Below are 22,856 nucleotides of genomic sequence, written 5' to 3'. Positions count from 1 at the left end.
ATGCAGCACTTGCTCATGATTTTGTTAAAGCTAGCCACGAAGAGATCCCAAACAAAATGAGCTTTGGAAATAGAAACACAGAATGTTGCTTCTTTGAAGCTGGATGTTTTGCTAAAATCAATTCAAGGTGGAAATGGTGGAGTAACCAGCTGTTGCTTTTGAACTTAAAAACTCGATCCACTCGGTTTGTTGTGCACCTTATCTGTCATGATGCTCAATAACTGTCCTAGCTACTGCAGCTAACTCCCCACGGATCTTTGTAAACTGGTTATGAGAGTTGGCTGGTTCAAACTTATGTAATGGGGTCGCGTTTCTGTCAAGCATGTGCAAAATCACCACCATAATCACTGAAGCAGCAAACATTGGAATTGGACCAAAAATCCACAGCAGCAAGGTGGTGGCAAGGTATATTGCTCGTAAGCCGATTGACCAACAAGCACTGCCTCTTATCACTGCCTTCTGGACATAACTTGCTGGAATATCTGCATTTGGCATGCTGATAAGGAAACTAGCATGGACAAAGTTCGTAACACATTGAAGAAACGAACCGAAAGCCACCATGAAACAGATAAGAAGGCTGACGTATTTGACAGAGATGATTGATGAGTTTGTATTGCCATAATTAAGACTGTTTCTGAAGAGATTATGAGAAGAATCAGCAAGCCATGTTCCAATGAGAGAACTCAAAGTTAGAGATACTGTTGCCAGGAAAGTTGATGCTGAGATTGTGCTGTTGATTGTTGTTAATGCTAAGCCTATATCCTTCGCCTCAACCTGAAAAACATTCAACAAAATTACTGATTAAATAATAATCAAAGCTGAATTTTGTTTATATTGAAGAAGAGGAGCTGACCTGCAACATTCTCTCAACCCAAGCTTTCCTGCAGTGGTTTTCATAGCCAATGACAGTGGTTTGCGGTAATTTGAGACATCTATACAGAAGAAAGACATGGTAAGCAGACATGATCAACAACCCACTTGGGACCAAAACTAAATCCAAGTATTCCTTGGTCCAAGCCATGATTTTTGTCTTTCAAATTAACTGTAGAGGAGAATCAATGTCCAGTATTAATAAGCCTTTGCTATTACTGCCAGGGTGTGATTAATTTCATAGTGGATTAGTTTAACTGATAAAGTTCATATCACATTATCTTATTTGGAGTAAATTATAGACAATGATGACATAGAATGCAGCTTTTCCTTTAAAGAAATGCAACTTAGCATAGTTTATTTTTTGTTAGCACATGGAATAACATTAAAACCTTCTTTAAAAAATTACTACATTGATCTTATTTGATTTTGAGTACACTAAATTCGAAACTTAACTTAATTCATACAATTATATTTAAAAGATGATTTATATTATTAAAAATTCATTTCATGTATCAATTAGACTTTATTTAATGATAAAAGAGATTTATATTTTATATATTATCAAGATGCTATATACTATTAGAACATCATAAGTCACAACATAATTAATTTATTTTAAAATAATTAAATATTTAAATTTTAAAGATTTTATAATTTTAAAATTTTAACAATAATGCAATAATTTGTGGTGAACTAATAGTATATAGCACTATAAACCTAGAGTTTACCAAATATAAACTTTTAAAAAATTTATACATATGATTTGATATGCATATATTCTAATATTATTTTACTCAAAGGCTTTAAGCAAATATAAACTCATAAAGAAGAATAAAATTTTAACATATATATTTGATCAACATTAAGAAACCAAAATAAATATGAAATGTGGATGTTGACCGATGGGCATAAATAAATGTTCTAGATTGTAAGGAAAAAAAAATGTTTCAACTAGGCAGCATAGAATAATAGAGAGCATATTTGGTTGGAAATTTGGTAGTGATCAAGATAATTTGTCCAACTTAAATTAGTGTGGTTTTTTTTTTGTTTTTTGGTCAATTAAAATTATTATGTTTATCATCGAAATTTAACCGCCAAAAATTTCGATCATAAAATTATTTTTAGGTTTTTTTTTTTTTTTTGTAAAAAAATTGTTGGCGTTGTCAATATTTATTTATTTATAATGGGAAGCAATGATTGATAGAGATTTAAAAGTTAGAAGAATATAAATTGCCTTTTGCTGTATGAAGTACAAAGATATTATAACTAAATCCTGAAAGGTTCCATTGTCAACTCTGTTACCTCATTCAATCCCTGAATCCTGATGGGCTGTTACTCCCATCTTCTCTTCAATTGAATTTAGAAAAACATTATCAATATCGAAATTAACCTCACCTCTCAGTCTTATTTCCATAACTACATCTCGTATCATTATTAATTTGATCTGTTGAAAAATTGCAATCAAAATCAGCATGGGATTGCTTTAATTGTATGCATTGATTGATTGTTAAATGATAAGCCCAATGAAAAAGCCCATTATCATAGTTTCAGACAGGAACAAAACTCAAAGCAAGAACACACTTGAAAGAGCAACCTTAAAAGGACAAATGTAGTTCAAAACCCTAGTTAAATCCTCCTCCTCTGTGTCACTTTCTTGTTTCGTCTCTCTCTTCACTCTAAACAGCGGCGGCTGCGGCCACCCTAAACAACTTAAAAATCCCAACGATGAACTGCTGCAAAAACTTCTCTTCTTCTTCCACTTCCCATTTCTCTGCTTTTTCCAAGCCTTTCCTTCCCAAATCCTTCAGCTTCCCTGTTTTCTTCTTTTTCTCTTCCACGACCCCTAAACAATACCCCAAATCTTTCTACCTCCGTTCATGTCCACCGCAACGCCGCCTTTCTGGTACGGTGGCGGCCAAGGGGCGACCAATCCAAGCATATTCCACCGCCAACACCGAAGAAAAGGGTCCCAAAGTAGACAAACGAACGGATTTGAAAAAGATAATGATCCTTGGAGCCGGTCCAATTGTCATCGGCCAAGCTTGTGAATTTGATTACTCGGGTACCCAAGCTTGCAAAGCGTTAAGAGAAGAAGGGTACGAGGTAGTTTTGATAAATTCTAATCCTGCAACGATCATGACCGACCCGGAAATGGCGAACCGGACTTACATAACTCCGATGACACCCGATTTAGTCGAACAAGTCCTCGAAAAAGAACGTCCCGACGCGCTCTTACCCACAATGGGTGGCCAAACCGCCTTAAACCTCGCTGTGGCGTTAGCAGAATCCGGGTTTTTAGACAGATACGGCGTGGAATTAATAGGAGCAAAGCTGGACGCCATTAAAAAAGCCGAGGATCGTGAGTTGTTCAAGCAAGCTATGAAAAATATAGGTATAAAAACTCCACCTTCTGGGATAGGGAATACGTTAGATGAATGTATCGAAATAGCCAAAGAAATTGGGGAGTTCCCATTGATCATTAGGCCTGCGTTTACTTTAGGAGGGACTGGAGGCGGGATAGCTTATAATAAGGAAGAGTTTGAGGCCATTTGTAAGGCGGGTTTGGCTGCGAGTTTGACTTCGCAGGTTTTAGTTGAGAAATCATTGTTAGGATGGAAAGAATATGAGTTGGAGGTTATGAGGGACTTGGCTGATAATGTTGTGATCATTTGTTCAATTGAGAATATTGATCCAATGGGAGTGCATACAGGGGATTCGATTACTGTGGCGCCTGCACAGACTTTGACTGATAAGGAGTATCAGAGGTTGAGGGATTATAGTGTTAAGATTATTAGGGAGATTGGTGTGGAGTGTGGAGGTTCGAATGTGCAATTTGCTGTTAATCCTGTTGATGGTGAAGTTATGGTCATTGAGATGAATCCAAGGGTTTCAAGGAGTTCTGCTTTGGCTTCTAAAGCTACGGGGTTTCCTATTGCGAAAATGGCTGCTAAGTTGTCAGTTGGTTATACGTTGGATCAGATTCCAAATGATATTACCAAGAAGACTCCTGCTAGTTTTGAGCCTTCTATTGATTATGTGGTGACTAAGGTAAGAACTTCGTATTTGCCTTGTTCTTTGTATGCTTTTGTTTTGCTTTCAGAGTAGTTCAGATGAAGCAAGGAGTAGATTGTTTATCAACTATAAAACCTGACTGTATTGAGGCATCTGTGTTTAATGGTTATGAATAGTTATTTACAACTGATGATTCATCTCATAGAAGGAACAATACGTTAGGGTCTCTATCTGTGTGTTTTAATTGCCTTTTTTATATAAATAACTTTTTGCCTAGATTGAGATAGCATTTAATATTTTATTTACTTGCATGTGAATTTATATCATCAGCTTATGAATTTCTTATTTTTCCAAAATCTTTCATCTATACAAATGTTGCAGATCCCACGGTTTGCATTCGAGAAATTCCCTGGTTCTCAGCCAGTGTTGACAACCCAGATGAAATCTGTTGGGGAATCCATGGCTCTAGGCCGCACATTTCAAGAATCCTTTCAGAAGGCAGTTCGATCACTAGAATGTGGCTACTCTGGATGGGGTTGTGCAAAAGTTAAAGAACTTGACTGGGATTGGGACCAATTGAAGTACAGTCTCAGAGTCCCCAGCCCAGATCGAATCCATGCTTTATATGCTGTAATGAAGAAGGGGATGAAAGTGGATGATATATACGAGCTGAGTTTCATTGACAAATGGTTCCTCACTCAGCTTAAAGAATTAGTAGATGTGGAGCAATATCTTCTGTCTCGAAGTTTGTCTGATCTGACAAAGGATGAATTTTATGAAGTCAAAAAGAGAGGCTTTAGTGATAAGCAGATAGCCTTTGCAACTAAGTCATCAGAGAAAGAAGTCCGGGAAAAGCGAATATTGATGGGAGTTACTCCAGCATATAAGAGGGTAGATACCTGTGCTGCTGAATTCGAGGCCAATACCCCTTATATGTACTCCTCATACGATTTTGAGTGTGAATCCACTCCTACTGAAAAGAAGAAGGTTTTGATTTTGGGTGGAGGACCAAATCGTATCGGTCAGGGGATTGAGTTTGACTACTGCTGTTGCCATACATCTTTTGCCCTTCAGGTTTGAGTTACCTTCTTCCTGTTTATGCTTCCATAGATTTAATATGGCGAAGCTGCTTGTATTTGGCATTTTCACCCTTCCGCATAAATTTGCTGATTTTTTCTGTCCCCCTTTTTTTTTTTTTGTTGCATTTTTTTCCCTTTGCAGAAAGCTGGATTTGAGACAATCATGATGAATTCAAATCCTGAAACTGTATCCACAGATTATGATACCAGTGATCGTCTTTATTTTGAACCCCTGACGGTTGAAGATGTTCTAAATGTAATTGATTTAGAAAGACCCGATGGCATCATTGTCCAGTTTGGAGGTCAAACACCCCTTAAGTTGGCTCTGCCCATCCAGCATTACTTAGATGAGAACAGGCCTTTGTGTGCCAGTGGGGCTGGACATGTTCGTATATGGGGTACATCACCAGATTCCATCGATGCTGCTGAGGACAGAGAGAGGTTCAATGCTATGCTTAAGGAATTAAAGATTGAGCAGCCAAAAGGAGGGATTGCGAAGAGTGAGGATGATGCTCTTGCCATTGCAACAGATATAGGTTACCCAGTTGTTGTCCGGCCCTCCTATGTGTTGGGTGGCCGAGCGATGGAGATTGTATATAGTGATGACAAGCTGGTGACTTATCTAGAGAATGCTGTTGAGGTGGACCCAGAACGGCCTGTACTGGTTGACAAGTATTTATCTGATGCGATCGAGATTGATGTAGATGCACTTGCTGATTCTCATGGTAATGTGGTGATTGGAGGGATAATGGAGCACATTGAGCAGGCTGGGGTCCATTCTGGTGATTCTGCCTGCTCAATCCCCACACAAACTATCCCATCTTCTTGCTTGGATACTATAAGGTCATGGACTACAAAATTGGCTATGAGGCTAAATGTCTGCGGGCTTATGAACTGTCAGTTTGCCATCACAGCTTCTGCTGATGTTTTCTTACTTGAGGCAAATCCCCGTGCTTCTCGTACTGTACCATTTGTTTCCAAGGCTATTGGGCACCCACTGGCTAAATATGCTGCCCTTGTTATGTCGGGGAAGTCACTTAATGATCTAGGTTTCACGAAAGAGGTGACACCACAACATGTGTCAGTTAAGGAAGCTGTTCTTCCATTTGAGAAGTTCCAAGGCTGTGATGTGTTGTTAGGTCCTGAAATGAAAAGCACCGGAGAGGTGATGGGTATTGATTTTGAGTTTGCAATAGCATTTGCAAAAGCTCAGATTGCTGCTGGGCAGAAGCTACCACTTTCTGGGACTGTTTTCCTGAGCTTAAATGACTTCACAAAGCCCTATCTTGAAAGAATTGCAAATGCTTTCTTGGGGCTGGGATTCAAGATTGTATCAACTTCTGGGACAGCTCACTTTCTAGAACTAAAAGGTATCCATGTGGAACAAGTGTTGAAAATGCACGAGGGGCGGCCACATGCTGGTGATATGATTGCGAATGGTCAGATCCAGTTGATGGTTATAACAAGCTCTGGCGATGCACTTGATCAGATTGATGGCCGGCAGTTGAGGAGAATGGCTCTTGCTTACAAGGTTCCTATAATAACGACCGTTGAAGGAGCCTTGGCTACTGCAGAGGCAATTAGGAGCTTGAAGTCATGTACTATTAACATGATTGCACTTCAGGACTTCTTTGATGCTGAGGTAGAAGCAGGAAGGAGCGCAATTTTGATGTCCACCTCTTCCTCTCTATAGATTGAGTAAGCATTTTAGGCATGCACTCTAATTTTTTTTCCCTTCATATGATGTTCTTTTAATTTGTTTTCATTAGCCTTGCCATTTTCTTTCCTTTATTTGATGTTCTTGTAATAAGTTTTCATTAGCCTTGCCTGGGACAGAATTTCTTCTCAGTTGCTTTTTCTTCCCTGATTTCTTGCTGTCTCGTCTCTTCTTCTGTCATATGGTTGATGATGACGAATTTTGAAAACAATGTAAGGTAGGGAATATTTAAGCACTGCAAAATGTATTATATTATAATAATGTGATGATGCAATTTTCTGGTACTTGTACCTATGAACTATCTTATGCAACAGAGTTGTTGTTGGTCAATAATGTGATGATGCAATTTTCTGGTGCTTGTACCTATGAACTATCTTATGCAACAGAGTTGTTGTTGGTCAAGAATTTGCTTTGTCCATTACAACAATATGGTAACCAAGAGAAACTGAATGCTGAAAACTATAGCTGAATCAGTATCAGTTTATGAACTATGATAAATATGATGTCTATTCTTAAGTAGTTTAGAAACATTAAACAACAATTCTTCACATGTTGGACAAGAATATTGCTGTACTGGTCTGCTTTTCAGATAACTCCAATGACCTGGTCTAGAATATATGACAGGAATTTGGATTCGTTGCTGCACAAATCAGTGTTTTTGTCTCTTTCGGGAGCCGTGTGGGCTAATGAGGCGTGGGAATAATATTGGAATTGGGATCCAAAGAAGACTGTGGGCATTTATTACTTGGACGGAATCACGATTTATTTCCAAAACCAAAGAAATAAATTTGGAAGGTATAAATTCCACGTTTGTGGCTTCTATGAGATTTTTTATAATTTGGATATGCTATTTTGGGGTCGATTTAGAGGGAATAGGTTTACATAGTTATGGTTCATTTACTTTAACACCTAATTGAATTAAAAAGTCTATCCTAATTACAAATACTAATATAGGACGGCTACTATATAAGAAAACTTATCCAGATGCCATTACCATCACATCATTCTTGAAAGTCCAAAATTTGCAATCAAATCATTATTAGAGTCCAAGGTAAAAGTATTTGTTGAACTTGGAATTTGGTTCAATTAGTTTATAAATCATCTTTAAAATGTAAAGATGTAATATTTAATGTCTGAAGTTTAAATTTTAACATTTGCAATTTTTTTTTTTGAAAACTTGGCTTGAAGTCACCTTTAAAAGTGCAAGCTAATGTCAATAGAACTTTGTAGCTTGCTCATGTAGTTTTCCTTGAAAATTTATTTACTGATAACTCTTTTGAATTAAACTCAAATGGTTGAAGAATGTGAGTCGTTTTTGGAATTTTTAGGAAGGCAAGGTCATTAGTGGGTTGATTTTCTCCTATGCCATTGGGCTATAATCTTGACAATTCCATTCAAAAGTTTGCAAATGACAATCAAAAGGATAGAAATAATTTGAATCCAAAACAAAGTAAATGCCAATGAGTTATAATGATTGAAATTTATCATTATACTATAGATTGTAAAAGATAGTTTAAATTAATATGTTGACGGAATACTGAATTTTTAATTTTAATGATCAAAGTTTAAATTTTAATGTTTTAAATACAAAAAAAGAAAAAAAAAACTCAATTTATCATAACCAAACTTCTCAAAAAATTAACAAAAAATTCAACATAAGTTAAAATTTAAGTGTGCTGGGTCTTACATTGAACGTGTGTTAAGAATGATCATTTGGGTTGAGGCTTAACACCGTGACTCTTGCACGAGCCGATACCCAACAAGCCATCTCTTTTTGATATAATGTAATAAAGCATGTAACCCATGTCCCATATCTGTAAATTTTCTTCTTTTTTTTTTTTAATCTTTCAGCTATCATTTAGCTCAATGACAAATACACGTATCATTTGTTCAAAGAAGTAGATTTGAGGATGATAATAGGTCAAGACGGTGTTGATTTTTATTCATCTCAAATTTAATTAAATTTTATATCTATAATATTTAAATTTGATTTGATTTGATAATTTTTTATTTTTTTATATTTGAATTTAATCTGATTTAATATTATATTAAATTATATTCAATTCAATACAATCTAAAATTAATTTGGTCTAAAATTTAATTTTTTAAAAAATAAATCAATTTTAAAATATCAAATCAAATCAAAATTCATCGAAACAAGTGGAGCTGCTATCCTTAGGTGAATTTAATTCATATAAGAGACTAGAGCTCGAACCATTGAAAATGTGTATGAAAGTCGTGCTATGGCCAGAGGCCTAATTGCCTAAATTTAGGCTTTGTACCTAATTCCCTAGGGCCTAATCACATGGTTTTGTACATATATTGGTAGTGTAACTCAGATTTGGGTTCTTCATATGATTAAATAAAAGTAAGACAAAAAGGAGTTAAAAAAATAAAAAAGGGTGGGGGAGGATCCATTATTCAAAAGCATTTCACACACATTGTTTGACAATGTTTAGCATCTTTTCCAGGTTTTGGCTCCTTTGTTTGGGGATTTAAAGTTGAAACGAGATGAAGTTGGATACAGAGTTAAGACCCCACTCACTGGCTCAATTTCAGAACAAAAGAAAAGCTATAATCAACAGAAAAAGCCTTGTTTTCCTATGAAGGCCTCCACTCAATAGCCTTTTGTCTCTAAGCATATCTTCTCTTTTAAGCTGCTTTTCATGTTAAATTTAGTTAAACATGTTATTTTCTTCTACTTTCTTTTTGGTCAAAGAAAATAATTCAATTTTTGGAGTGTAGAAAACTGCAATTCACTTATTATTTTGAATAAAATTTTCTTTGATTTTTATTTTATTTGTAAAATGAGAGACTCAAACATACCCATTGAACACGAAAATATGCATCAACTATTAAATCAAATGCTCTAAACATACTCCTTTTCTTTCAACTATTTTGTTCTTCTATTCTCCCTTGTGACTGTGTCTTTTACCAGCACCATGTAGCACAAGCTTAAAAAAGAAGAAAGGCATTCACAAAATGTTTGAGTAGCCAGTTATGAGATTTTTCTTTTCAAATTGAATCTTTTAATGGCTACAATGTCTTTGCCCAAATGCAAACATGCAACAAGGCAAAAAGAAACTGCATAAGAATAAAAAAATAAAAATAAAAACATACAATCCCACTTACGCAAATATGCTACTTCCACTTTAACCTTTTTTTTTCTTTATTTTAACTTTGTTTTAGATTTGACAATTTTTAAACATAATAAAATAATTCAATACAAAAATAATAAGATTTTTTTTAAAATTTTAATAAATATTATATAATAAATATTATACGAAATTTGCACCTACTTTATCTTTGTCCTTACCTTAAAAACAACAACAAGATACAAAGTTGAGCTCATGCTGGAAAAAAAAAAAAAAAACCTTGGTCTGGGAAAAGGCAGACTCTGTTCAAAAAAATGAGAAAGATGAGCACTAATTTTGTTCTCTTGAAACTTGATAATGACATTGCGTGGTATGATTGACATGTGGATATCTTACTTTCAGAAACTAAGCAAAGGTTTCACTCAGCCATGATTCAGTGCCAGGACAATTATTTCATCTGTTGAAGTTCATAATATGAAATCATGTGCTGCTCAGGTGAAAAAATCAAACTTTTCCTAGCTGCCATGATAAGAAATCATGCACAAGCAATGTGAACAACCAAGTAATTTCCTAGCTGCCGGCGTAAGCAAGTTCAGATAAGTTTGATTCAAAGTTAAATTCAATTAAAAATTAATATTGGATAACCCGATTTTTGTTTTGATTTATTCATCTGTCTTATAATTTAATTAATTTATTAAATTATTATGACAAATCGTAACATTTTCTCTTGCTTATAAAAAAACCATCCAATTAATGACTAACATCATTCACGAATTGTAAAATTAATCAAACTAATACATATTCTAGCATGAAAATAACTTTGTACGAGATTTTAACAACAGCTCGTAAACAACAACATCAAAGTTAAGTTCATAAACTCAAAGTGGTTTAAAGACTTATCCACAAAAAATAGACCAATTGGGGACCTTGAATGGCCCTAATTTGACAAGATCTTCCCCCAACTGTCAATCATTTAGAGACTTGAAAGCATCCTTAACCGAACTAAAACATCAAAAAGCTTTAATAATGTTATTCCCATCAAATCATGACCCTGACCATGTTTTCATTGTTCACCTATCAAACCAATCTAACGGCTCAGAATTGACCTTTGGTGGACCCTTTGGCAGCCCATTGGTAACATGCAATTTTTCATTCATCAGCGTCAAGCTTCTTTGAAAATCAGAATCACTCATTTTTTCCTGCTACCACTGAAAAGTTACCCCAAACCGAAAAACTAGTGAGAGCAGATATGACTGTTTTACAGCTTTTACAGTTTTTATTATACCTAATAAGGGAGAAAAAACAAAATGAACTGCTTCAAATAAAAGAAATTTACAAAGCAAAGCTGGAGCAGTAAAAAAAAAAAAAAAAAAAAACAACCCCAAAATATTTTACTATCCAAAACGACCGAAAGCTACAACATTTCCTGATTTACTCAAGCAACTTGCCACAAATATTTTTTAACCTTTAATTGCATTTTTACCAAACTCGGCTCATCAAAAGCCAACTCCAGCCGCGCCAACTCCAAGTGACGTCGGCTCGAGCTTCCTATTCTTCCAAAAGCAAGCATCCTGTGCAAGCTTAGTGGATGATCTCCTCGGCTCTGACTTGCAGCGCGTGAGCACAAACGGCTCATACCCTTTACCCCCAACATGCTTCTGCTCGACCATGGTAGCTTTAGACCCACCGCCGACAGCTACATTAGCAGCAGCAGCCGCCGTAGCCATTGGTGGAGCGGCCGGGAAAGAGCAAGAAGACCTAGGTGGCTGCAAGAAAATTGGAGCGGGATTAGAGTCAATGCTGATTCTTCTTTTGGGTTCACCTTTACCGTCCTTTTGTTTGACCGCTGGTTGCTTTTTCTTCTCTGGTACCCACCTGATGAAATCCGTGCTACGAACCCAAGTTTCCTTGGATACCTCCATTGACAGCTTTGGCTCGCACATCATTAACAGCAAACAATCTGGCAGTAAGTTCTGTTGAGTTTCACTCTTCTTTGACTTATCTTCCTGGTCGGGTTCTCGGGTTTCATGGCATTCAAGTTCGGGTCTTTCTCGAGTTGGCTCCGTTTCTTCCCCCTCTACTGTTGAAGTTGAATCCCCTTCTTCATCTTCAGCTTCTTCAACTACTGCTTGATCTTCCCCTTCCTCCTTTGCTTTGCCACTAACAGTTTCCTCTTCAGCTTCTTCAACTACTGCTTGATCTTCCCCTTCCTCCTTTGCTTTGCCACTAACAGTTTCCTCTTCAGCTTCTTCTTCAAGGCCATCTTCATTTTCTTGTTCTATTTCTGGTGTATTTTCTTCATCCTGCAGCTTGCCAAGATCAAATGAAACAAGTTCTGTCAAAATTTCTTCTTTTATTGTTGATTCTTGCTGGTCTTCTTCTACTTGATTTTCTTGTTCTTGATCTTGACATGCTACACTTGTTTCTTCTACTACTTCAGTTTCATCCCCTACCAAAACAGATTCTGGCTCTGTTTCAGCTTCAGCTTCTGCTTCTGGGATTCCTTGTTCCTCGGTTGCTTCACAAGAAACAAACATTTCACTAACTTCACTCACTCCTTGATGTTCCATTTCTTGCTCAAATTTTACTTGCCTTTCTTCTGTTTCCACTTCCAAAGCATCCTCTTGCACCAGCTCTTGTTCTTCCTCTTTCTCTCCACTTTCATTTTCATTTTCAGCTTCTTCCTCTTCTTCTTCTTCTTCAACATCATCTTTAGGCACTGGAGTTTCCCAAAACTTATTAGCAAGAGCAGCCATTTTAACAGGATCAGATCTGCACCTCATCAACAACAAAGCATTCTTAGGTGGTATACAAATACTCACCCTAGCTTCTTCTTCTTCATCACCCATATTTTCATTGCCAAAATCATTTATTTCAATATCCTCAAAAACATGTCTCCTTTGACTACTTCTCATCATCTCACTACTTCCCCTTCTCTCATCATCTTCGCCACCAACAACCAATTCAATCTCCCTCTCTTTCCCTTCCCCTTCTTGCACTGCCACAAGCCACCTGGAAAAAACAGCCCCACAAGAAGAAGAACTCCCATTTCCATTACCATTATTCCCTCCAGATCCTCCTGTTTTCTCTTCTTTGTCCCTTTGGTTAGCCATACACGAAGACCTGCAAGGCAAAAAGCAGTTAAATTCAGCCCCAAATGCCCTCAATGCTTCACAAATACTCAATGGCAGATGCACCCATTTCTTGCATTCTTGTTGCTGTTGTTGCTGCTGATGATGATGACTGCTATTGCTCAAAAAATGACCCATATTGTAATCCTGACAGCTACTTGTATCAAGACTGTTGCTTCCATTGTTGACATTGTTATGATCCACTTTCCTGAAACTAACTTCCCCTCTTCTTTTAGATTTACAAGCTCTAAACTTTTTGCCCTGTTTCTTAGTCTTGACTCTAACTTGACCTATACAAGTAACCTTAGGGGAAGAAGGCTCAGGATTTTCAAAAGCACAGCCTCTTTTTTTGCCATTTGTAGGGAACATTGGTGAAGCATGACCACCTTTCATGCTACCATTACTCCTCAATCTCCTACTAAGGGATGAAGAAAGAGAGATTTGTGAAGGTTCCCTATTACGACCAGGACTAAGGATAGATTTTGAAGAGATTTTCATTGATGAAGAAGAAAGGCATGAAGTGAAACAAATGAAGAGCTCACTCGTGGTGCTTGTTGTGTTGCTGCTACTGCTACTGTTGTTGATGCTAGTACTTCGATGGGGTCTGTCCGGATCCATTATTTTTTTTTCTTGGTTCACTGTGATATGACCATTTCGATAGAAAGAAGAACAAACCCAACAGAAAAAGTTAAGATTTTGAGAGATTTTTTTTTTTGTGGATAGTCAAAGAAAGAACATAAGAAACAATGGGTTTTTGCTTGTTTGATTGTGCAGCGGTGGGCTGCAAAGATTTACAGATCGAAAAGATTAATGGAAGAGAGAGAGAAATGAAAAGCAAAGCAAAGGAAATGAAATGAAAAAAAGGAAATAATGGAGGTTTTAATGGAAGGTGACGAAATGCTATTTTGTCTTTAGCAAATTGTAAGCTTTTCTTTCTGGTTCCCATGGACCATAGCTGTTAGTGTGTGTATGTTTTTTTAATCTTTTGGTTTTATGATATGACCATTTTAGCCTTGAAGTTTCTATATGACATTTCTGTGTATCGGTGTATAATCTATTTTACATGAAATACACGTAAAAATATATAAAAAAAAATTATATCATTATAATTTGTGTTAAATATAAAATAATTTTTTTAATTTTTATCAAAATTATATAATTTTCATTAAATTTAAAAGGTATTATTTTTATATATTTTTGCATTTATCCTTTCCAAAAACTTTTTCTTTTGAGTTTTGGGTCATTAAAAGTGGACCAAGAAACCTTCCACAAGTGGTGGGCTGAGGGTGAAATCCCAGCAAACTGTTGACACAAAAAGTTAGCCTAAGGTTTGATCAATTATCTTTAATAGGTGAAAACGAAGGGAAGTGAAGTTAAAAAAGGCGAAAGGGATGTTTTTGAGATTTTTTTTTTTTTTTGAAAGAAGAGATTGGGGAAGATGGGAATTTTGCCATTTGTTTTGATGTGTTTAGAATCTTTATTGGCACTACATGAAAATTGGTAAATCTATCCAACATGTTTTAACTTATTCAATGTAGTATTATTTTGTTCTGACATTTTGATTACTCAACTGCTCACAAAATTGAAAATAGTATGAAAGTAGTGATATTTTTATTATTATTTTTAGTTTTTATGTTTAAATATTAAAATATTAAAAAGTTAAAAAATAATCATCATAATATTATTAAAATATTATTTTTATTTTATATTTACAAATTTGAGATAAAGTTTATTTTATCACCAAATTAAAAACATGTTTTTATCATTAGCTGGTATCTCATCCCTCTTTTTTGTGCCCCGTCAACTACAAGCCATGTGAATGATTTTGATTGTAGGGGTGCACCTCTTTCTAACGGAAAAAAGATGGCTTAATAGCAAAAGCTACTTGATTGATTTGACAACATAACAACATATTGGTTCATGCCTAAACTTGCAAGACTCATCTATCAATCTTGAAACATTGAATATTAGTTCAAATTCAATTATGATTCAATTATGTAATGAAGCACTGAGAAATTTAAAATTTGCGATTTAAGAAAGTTTGATTACAAGTGTTTGTCTTGTTGCTCATGGCATTATATTAGAGCAATATAGACAAATAAGATAAATGATACTCTAATTATTCTTATAACATGCATGCTATTATAAATCTAAGAATAAGGTTAAGATAAGTCGCCAATTAACAAATGAAATTTATAAATTTTTTTTAGATTTTTCAAATTTATAGATCGTCTACCAACAAAAAATCGTAAGATACGAACTTGAGTTTTTTTTTTTTTTTTAATATCATAAATCTTAACCACGTACAACAATCTCAATTCAAGGCATTTAGGATTTTACTTTTGAATTGTTCATCACAAAAACCAAATCTTAATTGATAAGAAATTGAAGTTTCTCTCTTTGCTAAGTGGAGTAACTTGTCTTTGAGTAAGGAATACATGCAACTGCCATTAAAACAAAATGCTCCATTGGTACCTTAAAATTTTCGAAAACAAGCATTTTAGTGATCAATTTCTTTTCAGCCTTAAAAACCTAATAAACCATCCATTTGAGATGAAAAATGAAAGAAAGTTGGACCATGTTATCCCAAGGGAAGGCTTTCCCTACCATGTTACAACGTGCACCATAAAAAACGTGGCCAGATTGCTAATGGTGGACAATAGAAACAAGACGAGGATTGACAAAAGAGATATGGGGGGAAAGTGTCTTGGGAATGTCAATCGCCATCCGTGTGCCCTCTTTTTTCTTGCCTTACTTTCTTTAGTTCAAGCCAACACAACAAAGAAAGTAGCTGTTTTGGTTGTAGAAAAAAGGACAAAAAAAAAGTGATAATATTGGAAAATATGTGGGGGATTTTAGGATTTTGCAGGGAGAAGCACATGGGAGGAGGGGGGGGGGTTTGGAGTGAGATTAAATTTAATAATTTATGTATTTATATTACATAAAATATTAATAATTTTTATATTTATATCATATTTTATATAAAAATTATATATTATAATTTATATGAAAATATAAAATATTTTTTTAATTTATCAAATTTATTTATAATTTTTATTAATATTTTATTTTATTTTTAATTCTCGTATGGTATATCCACATATCTAGAGGAGATAGAGACGAGGTGAAAACAAAAGAGAATCCTAAGGGGTGCACGTGACCGGACTTCGAGAGATAGGATGAAATGATGATGGGAACGGCAATGCATGCATTAAACGCTCCCATTTTGATAATCAATTTTAATCATCATGTACAAATGTTTTACCCCACTCGCCTTCATGTTGTTTGTGCATAACTTTCCTCAACCCTACATCAGAATTAAATTTCTTTACGATAACAATAATTGTTTTACGTAGATTTATTCTTGACTATGAGTTGTCTCAATGATAAAAAAAAAAAAAAAAAGATGTTCTAAATTCAATTGCAATTTTTACTTATATTTGCTTATGTGGTAATATTTATCTAAGTTGTAAAAGAATTCTAGTTTTTTTTTTTCAAAGTAATTGATAATATATTGATATTGAATCTAAGGTTAAACTTATTTTATTTACATAATTATTTTTAATAAATAAAGTTAATAAAATTTAAATTTAAATCTTAATATTTATAAAATTTTTATTTTTGTATTATGATTTTTTTATAAAAAATAATATATTATTACTTGGGCCAACAAAAATAAAATATCACATGTCAATATTGAACATAATATTTTTACTTGATCATGGTATTTAAAAAAATAAAAAAAAACCATCAACCTAATGTTAACCTAATTGCTTATTGTTGCCCACAATGTCCACATAACAGACTAGTTGGTAGTTATTTATGCCAAACAAAACCCAAAGTTCCTTTTTTTTTTTTCTCATGTAATGAATAATAATTGGCAAGCGCGTGGGCAAAAAACAAGAAAAACTTGTGGGTACGGAAACATGAGCAGTTGAAAGAATCAGAGGAGCAAAAGCTTGGTTGTCGTTTGGCGGAGGGCCAGAGGGCCGCCCCCACGCATTACATTGAGAGTCGCACTTAAAAGCGCGTGAGTGTAATTATCATCCAATCTCCTATCTGGTGTGGACAGAATCATCCTTACTTTTAAAGTGCTCGCCGTGAATTGTCATGTCAAATATTATTCATTACTAAATAAATTTAATGATTTATATATATTTATATTTATTTTATATTAAATATATGTAAAATATAAAAATTAATTTATATCGCACAATAAACATAATTTTTTTATTTTTTCAAATTTATGTATAATTTTATTAAAATTTTAATTTATATTTCTTATTTTTTTCTTATGATTCTTGTTTAAAATTGTAGATCTAATCTATTTGCCTACCCACATGTCATTTTCGCTTAATTTATTTAGGAAGCCAGGCTGCCAACAAGGTTTTTTTTTTTTTAAACTAACTTCAAAGTGAAATGATAGAGAAATAGTGAGATAGTCAAGGGTTTCACTTGAAAATGAGTGTGGTTTTTGACCAAGACAATGACTCAAGAACAAGACAAAAGAAGTACTGAAAGTTAAAGGTTAAGATTCTTTAATAAAAAAAAAAGTTCGGATTAAAGTAGATGATTTGGCATTCTAAATCAAACCCAAATTGAAGGTCAAGCCAACTGTAATGTCACAAAAGAAGGGGGCATACGACATTTGAGGATTTTGATCCAAAATCATGATGCCATCCATGTTAGTGGGGAGTCAAGTCAATCTTTCAGCATATGGTTCAAGATTAAGTGGTCCAAGCTTGGAGTTGGCTAGTCGAGGTTAGGGTTATGAGGCATGATTGGACCGGATCGATCCCATTATTCATGACCATAAGGTTTGGTGTATTGACTATGACACATCTATCTGAGCCTTAGTTGGGCTAAGCTGCATTATTTCGGACATTCATAAGTTAAATACTCGCAGGAAGTGAGATAAAAAAAAAACCAAAGAGGATTGGTTCAACAGGTAAGTTTATTGTGTTCAATGTTAAGTGATTTTAGGTTGTAATTCAATTGGCTATCATTTGTTGGTACTATCATATAATATACTATTTTTGTGGGAGTACAACGCATTTAATTTTGATTTGACAGATGTAACATTTATAATTCCTTTTGCCAATAATCATATGGATATTTATATTTTCCTTCTTTTGAACTAATTAAAGGATAAATTCTGCCTATTGATTCTTGGAGGGTATATTATCTAGATATTTAATGATGACATGATTTGGATTCTCACCCATTGTTTGATTTATTATGAAGGGTATATTTTTCTTAGCACATAAAAACTTTCATTTCTCTTTATTCAGGTTGCTGGAGGTGCTATAATTATAATCTACGAGGTGCATAGAAACTCCAGGGCAGAAGTACAGTGTAAGCAAGAAATAGAGGTCAAAAGTCAGAACTCGTTAGCTAATAATAAGCTGGGGGCCTGTGCTGTTTTCCTACAGCAATATCTTCTTACATTTCAGAAGATTTTTGGTATTATCTTTGGACCAGTGGTGTGATTGTTTCTGCCACGCACCGACTCAGAAAAGCAGAAATTTAGAGAAAGAGGTGGAGAACTTGAGGCAAAAGATAGATGAACTTTCAAAGAGATGAAGCTTTCTGGGTTATTTCAAAGTTCCCTGATTGGATAACCCCATACTTTTCTTTCCCAGGCTTTTGATTGGTACATCCCAGTTTGACAGAAATTCTGCATTTTTAGAAATTGAGATGACCAAACCATTTTACAGAAGCTTTCATAATAATTATAGATGGTTCAATCAAGTAACACATTCAAATGAATTTCATTTTTTGATTCAAAATGCTTAACTATAAAATTTCAGCAAAATGAAGGAAAAAATTTATGCTCAAGCGATTTACAGATTCTGACAGGACACTGAAGGCTTGCACTCCAAAATTCCCATATTATATACAACATCCTAGTATGTAGGGGGCAAGCCAAGAAAAGAAAACCATATCCTAACTGTTGAAAGATCGAATTACAAAAATTCGAAGTTATTTTCATGCTTTTAGAATTAACTTCAATCAAGTTCCAGCACTACTTTACCTAGGATTTGCTTCTTGTCTTTAGCTTCATGAGCCTCTCTTACTTGAGTTATGGGAAATGTTTTTTCTACAGGTATATGCAGCTTTCCAGCTTCTGATAATCGACGTATTTCATGTAAACCTTCCGAGTCAGCCCTCATGTATATCCATGAATATTCTGTACCACCAAAAGAGTAGGGAATGATGTAGTGATCATAAGATTCAGCAACAGATCTTTAACATCATGAAACATTAATCCATCTTCCCGGCATGGATTTATTGATATCATCAAACTCTTAAACACACAAGAATAAAAATATTTAAGAAAGGAGAAAATCTAGACAAAAAAAGAGTCTTTCATTAACATTCATGATTAAAATGATTAATGCTCCAACAAGCTGGTATATAAGGAAAAAAAAATGGATGTGCCGTAACCTATAAAACAAGAGGCGGAGATCCTTTATGGAAGTATAGATAACAGACTTGTTACTATCTTTTCAGAATTGCAGACCTAATTTTGTTATGAGCTACACATACATAAGAAACATCAGCAAAGCTCAACAAAATGGGAACTTACTAATGAGACAGTAACAAGCTGAAAAGTTTCAACATGCTCATATTATTCCTAATTGGACCCTCTCTCGTATGGCTTTTAACTAGAGAAACAAGAGTAGAACTGTTCTTAACGAACAATATGTATATAAAGCATAAGATGACAGATAATCAATGTACCTATTCCATGAGAATACTGGTATTGAATCCTTTTCTTCAGTAAAACAGCTGTAGCCATAGGGAGCCCAATTGGTAGTCCATACCTGTCACTCAGAGCTGCTGCCTCCCCCTACAATAATAGAGTAATTGACAACTAAACATTCAATAATTCCATCAAAGCATTCATAACATATGCATTTAAAATTCCCTTTGGAGGTTCCCAGCTAGCAAAGATGGTACAAGTTCTTTGAGGACTTGCACCATGCAGAGGATAAAGTTCCAGGCAATGCCAAAGGGTCGAAAGAGTCCTAGCTCACGTTATTTACTCGAAGTATTGAACCAGAAGAGGTAAGGAAATAGAAGGAAGTTCCCTTCTAAGAACAACAATAATTACAAGCTTCCTTCTCTTACCTGAAGTGTCATATAGTGTCCACCTCTATTCAAAAGATTGATGCCTATTCTTTCTGTCTCTGGTACACCAATGGTGTCCAGAACAGCATCAAATTTTCCCTTAATTACCACTTCAAGGTCCTGTAAGTAAGCATGTAAACACAAATTATTGATCTACCTAAGATATATCACTCCAAACAACTAAAATCATGGGGTGAAACTAATTAATAACTCTGTAAATTATCAATTCACCACCTCAGCAGTGTAGTCAACAGCCTGCTCAGCACCTGCTGCCATTACTCGATTAATACTTTGATTTCCACATGTAGTTGTAACATGGCACCCTGCAGCTACTGCAAGCTGTATTGCAGCAAAACCAACTGCCCCTCCACCACCTACTACTAACAGCTTTTGCCTGTTGAATGGGAATTCAATCATGGGAATATGAGTTGCAACAGTTTCCAGAAAATTTAGTGCTATATTTCAGTTGGAAGATTGTATTGAAGATGAGGCACAGAAATGAGATGACATACTTCATCAATATCCTTATGTAGTTACTTTAATTTGAAATGCATAACAGGAGATTCATCTTTGGACAAATATAAATAGATAAACAAAATGAAATAAATTAAGTTGAAGCCAAAGACTTATAGAGCCTAAAAACTAATTAAGAAAAGTGGGATGGATTAGAATTTATAATCCAGTAAAACAATGTTCATTTGCCAGATATACCTTTAAACCCACTGATCTACAATGATGAATATTATGTACCTCAAAGATGATCATACCATTCCATGAATATACCCAAATAACTTATGGTTAGTTAAACATTATTAATAGTTAAAATATTTGACAATAATTTGCCAAAGAAGATCAAATTTTCAGACACACAAACCTACCCTTCAGTTATCCTAGCAGTACTTTTTAAGGCACGCCATGCGGTCAATGCAGCAAAAGGAATGGCACTTGCTTCCTACAACAACCAAAAGTGCTTCTTAAATTCAATTTACATAACTACAAAGTAAAAAAGATGAAAACAACAATATTGTCTGAATTATGAAATTAAATATTGTGAAACGAAAAGCTAGGGAACCATAAATCAACCTAGTTGATGATAACAGAGTGCGAGAATGGTAAAAAAAAGTTTAAATAGCAACACAACTACGCACTCAAGAAGTCACCAAGGTAAACAGAAATTACCATCCACCTAGAGTCAACCAGAATGGATGAAGAAAACAAATAATCAAAAGTCATATAAATCTATTCTTAAGAAAAGCAACCAAAAGTAACATAAATTTGTTCTTTACCCAAAGAATGACGAAAAGATTTAACTTTTACCACATGAGTAACCGATGCTGGTTTTGGAGAAAGCTCATCTTCTGAAAGAATTGCATAGTCAGCATATGTGCCCCTCACAGCAGTTGGGTGCAAAGCACCAAAAACTTCCTGCCCTACAGTCAGTGACTTCACAGAAGCTCCAACAGCAGCAACTACGCCACTAACATCACGTCCCAAAATCAGAGGCAGAAGTGGTTCAGATATGGAACGACCATAACCTGATCGCATCTGAACAAACAGAAATCCAGAAAATTAAAGCTACACAATTTAGGTGCATGACTTGAAATGTAATTCAAAATATTCGCTCCTTTCGATTTAATTTACTCTTTTAGCAACTTTGGGTAATAAAAAGTAAAAACCATAGATCAATTCCACCAAATTTATAGAATTTCAAATTTCCACATCTCAGAAACGCCTTAATAAAGGGAAAAAATCCAGCGCCACCCAACATTTTCATACCATCCAAATAACCAATTCATGATTGCATTAAGAAAATTAAACAAATTAAACAAGGAATTCAATAAAAAAAGACACTTTACATGCATCAAGGAGATTGATTCATATAGCTAGTAAATCAACGAAATAAAACATTTTTTTTAAAGAACTCGTTTCCATCCCATTTCATTTTTCTCGCACTTTCACAGGAACCAAACAATCCACTCTAAGACACAAATAACAACAAACTTATAACTGTTACATTAAACAAGAAAAAAAATTGACCCAAAAAAGGGAGGACTTACTCTGGTATCAAGGTGATTAATAGAGACAGCTCGTGCTCGAACGAGGACTTCATTGGGCTTAAGATCAGGAACTCGAACATCGGGTCGCAGCTCCAACACCTCAGGTCCACCGAACCGAGGCAACAACACCGCCCTACAACTACTAACGTAGCATCGAATCGAACCCACTTTCATCAATAACTCTGAAATGGGTCTGGGTTTTACGCTTTGGGATTTCAAAACTCTCATTCTTTTTCTTTTCTTTTTCTTGAGTTTTTCTGGGTTTCAGCTTCTTTTTCTATACATGAAGGGGACAGTAAGAGTGAAGAAAGCAATGGGGAGACGTGGAAGCGTTATAGTCCGCAGAGGAAGTAGTTAGTGAGTTTGGGGCGTGGAAGGACATGTATAAACAATTGTTACTTTCATATATTACAGTGTTCTAACCTAATCTATTTATTCAAGCTTAGGATTTGCATTTGATTTAAAATTATTTTTTTAATAAATGTAATAACATATTATGGCAATAATGTTCATAAATATAGTTTTATAACAAAAATCTTATAAAATAAATCCCTTATTATTCATTATTAATGAAAATTTATTATTATAATCTATTCGGATTCTTTAATTTTCTCTTAAAACATCGTTGTAAAACATGAATATAAAATTCCGACTCTTCAAATATATATAAAAAAACTTTTAAAAAATTTAGTACATCCTTGTTTAACAAAAACTTATGTCCAATACTCTCTCAAGTCTGAATAACATACTATCATAAT

At 34.7% G+C, this 22,856-nt stretch overlaps 4 protein-coding genes across 5 annotated transcripts; 1 reads left to right on the top strand and 3 right to left on the bottom strand.

Moving 5' to 3' along the window:
* Nucleotides 1-60: 60 nt before the first annotated feature.
* On the bottom strand, nucleotides 61-1,057 carry LOC111276238 (uncharacterized). The gene is made up of 2 exons (XM_089754723.1): nucleotides 854-1,057; nucleotides 61-774 (listed from the first exon to the last, which is right to left on the bottom strand). The coding sequence occupies exons 1-2, from the start codon at nucleotides 1,019-1,021 to the stop codon at nucleotides 199-201; spliced, it is 744 nt and encodes a 247-aa protein (XP_089610849.1). The 5' UTR covers nucleotides 1,022-1,057; the 3' UTR covers nucleotides 61-198.
* A 1,407-nt stretch (nucleotides 1,058-2,464) lies between these two features.
* On the top strand, nucleotides 2,465-9,469 carry LOC111275864 (carbamoyl phosphate synthase arginine-specific large chain, chloroplastic-like). 2 transcript variants are annotated; one of them, XR_016333576.1, is made up of 5 exons: nucleotides 2,465-3,921; nucleotides 4,267-4,959; nucleotides 5,107-6,662; nucleotides 7,306-7,476; nucleotides 9,153-9,469. XR_016333576.1 is itself a non-coding variant. In XM_022861444.2 (4 exons), exons 1-3 carry the CDS (start codon nucleotides 2,599-2,601, stop codon nucleotides 6,655-6,657), a joined length of 3,567 nt encoding a protein of 1,188 aa, XP_022717179.2. In that variant the 5' UTR covers nucleotides 2,465-2,598; the 3' UTR covers nucleotides 6,658-6,662; nucleotides 7,306-7,679. The 2 variants fall into 2 exon arrangements, 1 of the variants encoding a protein (XP_022717179.2); XM_022861444.2 differs by lacking the exon at nucleotides 9,153-9,469 and having other exon boundaries at nucleotides 7,306-7,679.
* A 1,557-nt stretch (nucleotides 9,470-11,026) lies between these two features.
* Nucleotides 11,027-13,856, bottom strand: HCF243 (Serine/Threonine-kinase pakA-like protein). Its single transcript, XM_022861445.2, has one exon. The coding sequence runs from the start codon at nucleotides 13,523-13,525 to the stop codon at nucleotides 11,273-11,275; it is 2,253 nt and encodes a 750-aa protein (XP_022717180.2). The 5' UTR covers nucleotides 13,526-13,856; the 3' UTR covers nucleotides 11,027-11,272.
* A 4,802-nt stretch (nucleotides 13,857-18,658) lies between these two features.
* Nucleotides 18,659-22,503, bottom strand: LOC111275867 (GroES-like zinc-binding alcohol dehydrogenase family protein). Its single transcript, XM_022861446.2, has 7 exons — nucleotides 22,099-22,503; nucleotides 21,359-21,586; nucleotides 20,920-20,993; nucleotides 20,276-20,435; nucleotides 20,042-20,161; nucleotides 19,652-19,760; nucleotides 18,659-19,097 (listed from the first exon to the last, which is right to left on the bottom strand). Exons 1-7 carry the CDS (start codon nucleotides 22,324-22,326, stop codon nucleotides 18,916-18,918), a joined length of 1,101 nt encoding a protein of 366 aa, XP_022717181.1. The 5' UTR covers nucleotides 22,327-22,503; the 3' UTR covers nucleotides 18,659-18,915.
* Between the last annotated feature and the right edge of the window lie 353 nt (nucleotides 22,504-22,856).

Source organism: Durio zibethinus, chromosome 25 (genome assembly GCF_047325235.1).
Source record: "Durio zibethinus cultivar Kanyao isolate XHJ-2024 chromosome 25, ASM4732523v1, whole genome shotgun sequence".
NCBI lineage: Eukaryota > Viridiplantae > Streptophyta > Magnoliopsida > Malvales > Malvaceae > Durio > Durio zibethinus.
The sequence above is the reverse complement of the archived record's forward strand: the minus strand, read 5'-3'. Positions and strand labels throughout refer to the sequence as shown.

Coding starts and splice junctions, on each gene's coding strand:
- LOC111276238 (XM_089754723.1), bottom strand. CDS start 1,021: ATGGCTTGGACCAAGGAATACTTGGATTTAGTTTTGGTCCCAAGTGGG. Junction 775..853: donor GGGTTGAGAGAATGTTGCAG/GTCAGCTCCTCT, acceptor AATGTTTTTCAG/GTTGAGGCGAAGGATATAGG.
- LOC111275864 (XM_022861444.2), top strand. CDS start 2,599: ATGAACTGCTGCAAAAACTTCTCTTCTTCTTCCACTTCCCATTTCTCT. Junction 3,922..4,266: donor TTGATTATGTGGTGACTAAG/GTAAGAACTTCG, acceptor CAAATGTTGCAG/ATCCCACGGTTTGCATTCGA. Junction 4,960..5,106: donor ATACATCTTTTGCCCTTCAG/GTTTGAGTTACC, acceptor TTCCCTTTGCAG/AAAGCTGGATTTGAGACAAT.
- HCF243 (XM_022861445.2), bottom strand. CDS start 13,525: ATGGATCCGGACAGACCCCATCGAAGTACTAGCATCAACAACAGTAGC.
- LOC111275867 (XM_022861446.2), bottom strand. CDS start 22,326: ATGAGAGTTTTGAAATCCCAAAGCGTAAAACCCAGACCCATTTCAGAG. Junction 21,587..22,098: donor TTAATCACCTTGATACCAGA/GTAAGTCCTCCC, acceptor CTGTTTGTTCAG/ATGCGATCAGGTTATGGTCG. Junction 20,436..20,919: donor ACTGCTAGGATAACTGAAGG/GTAGGTTTGTGT, acceptor CCCATTCAACAG/GCAAAAGCTGTTAGTAGTAG.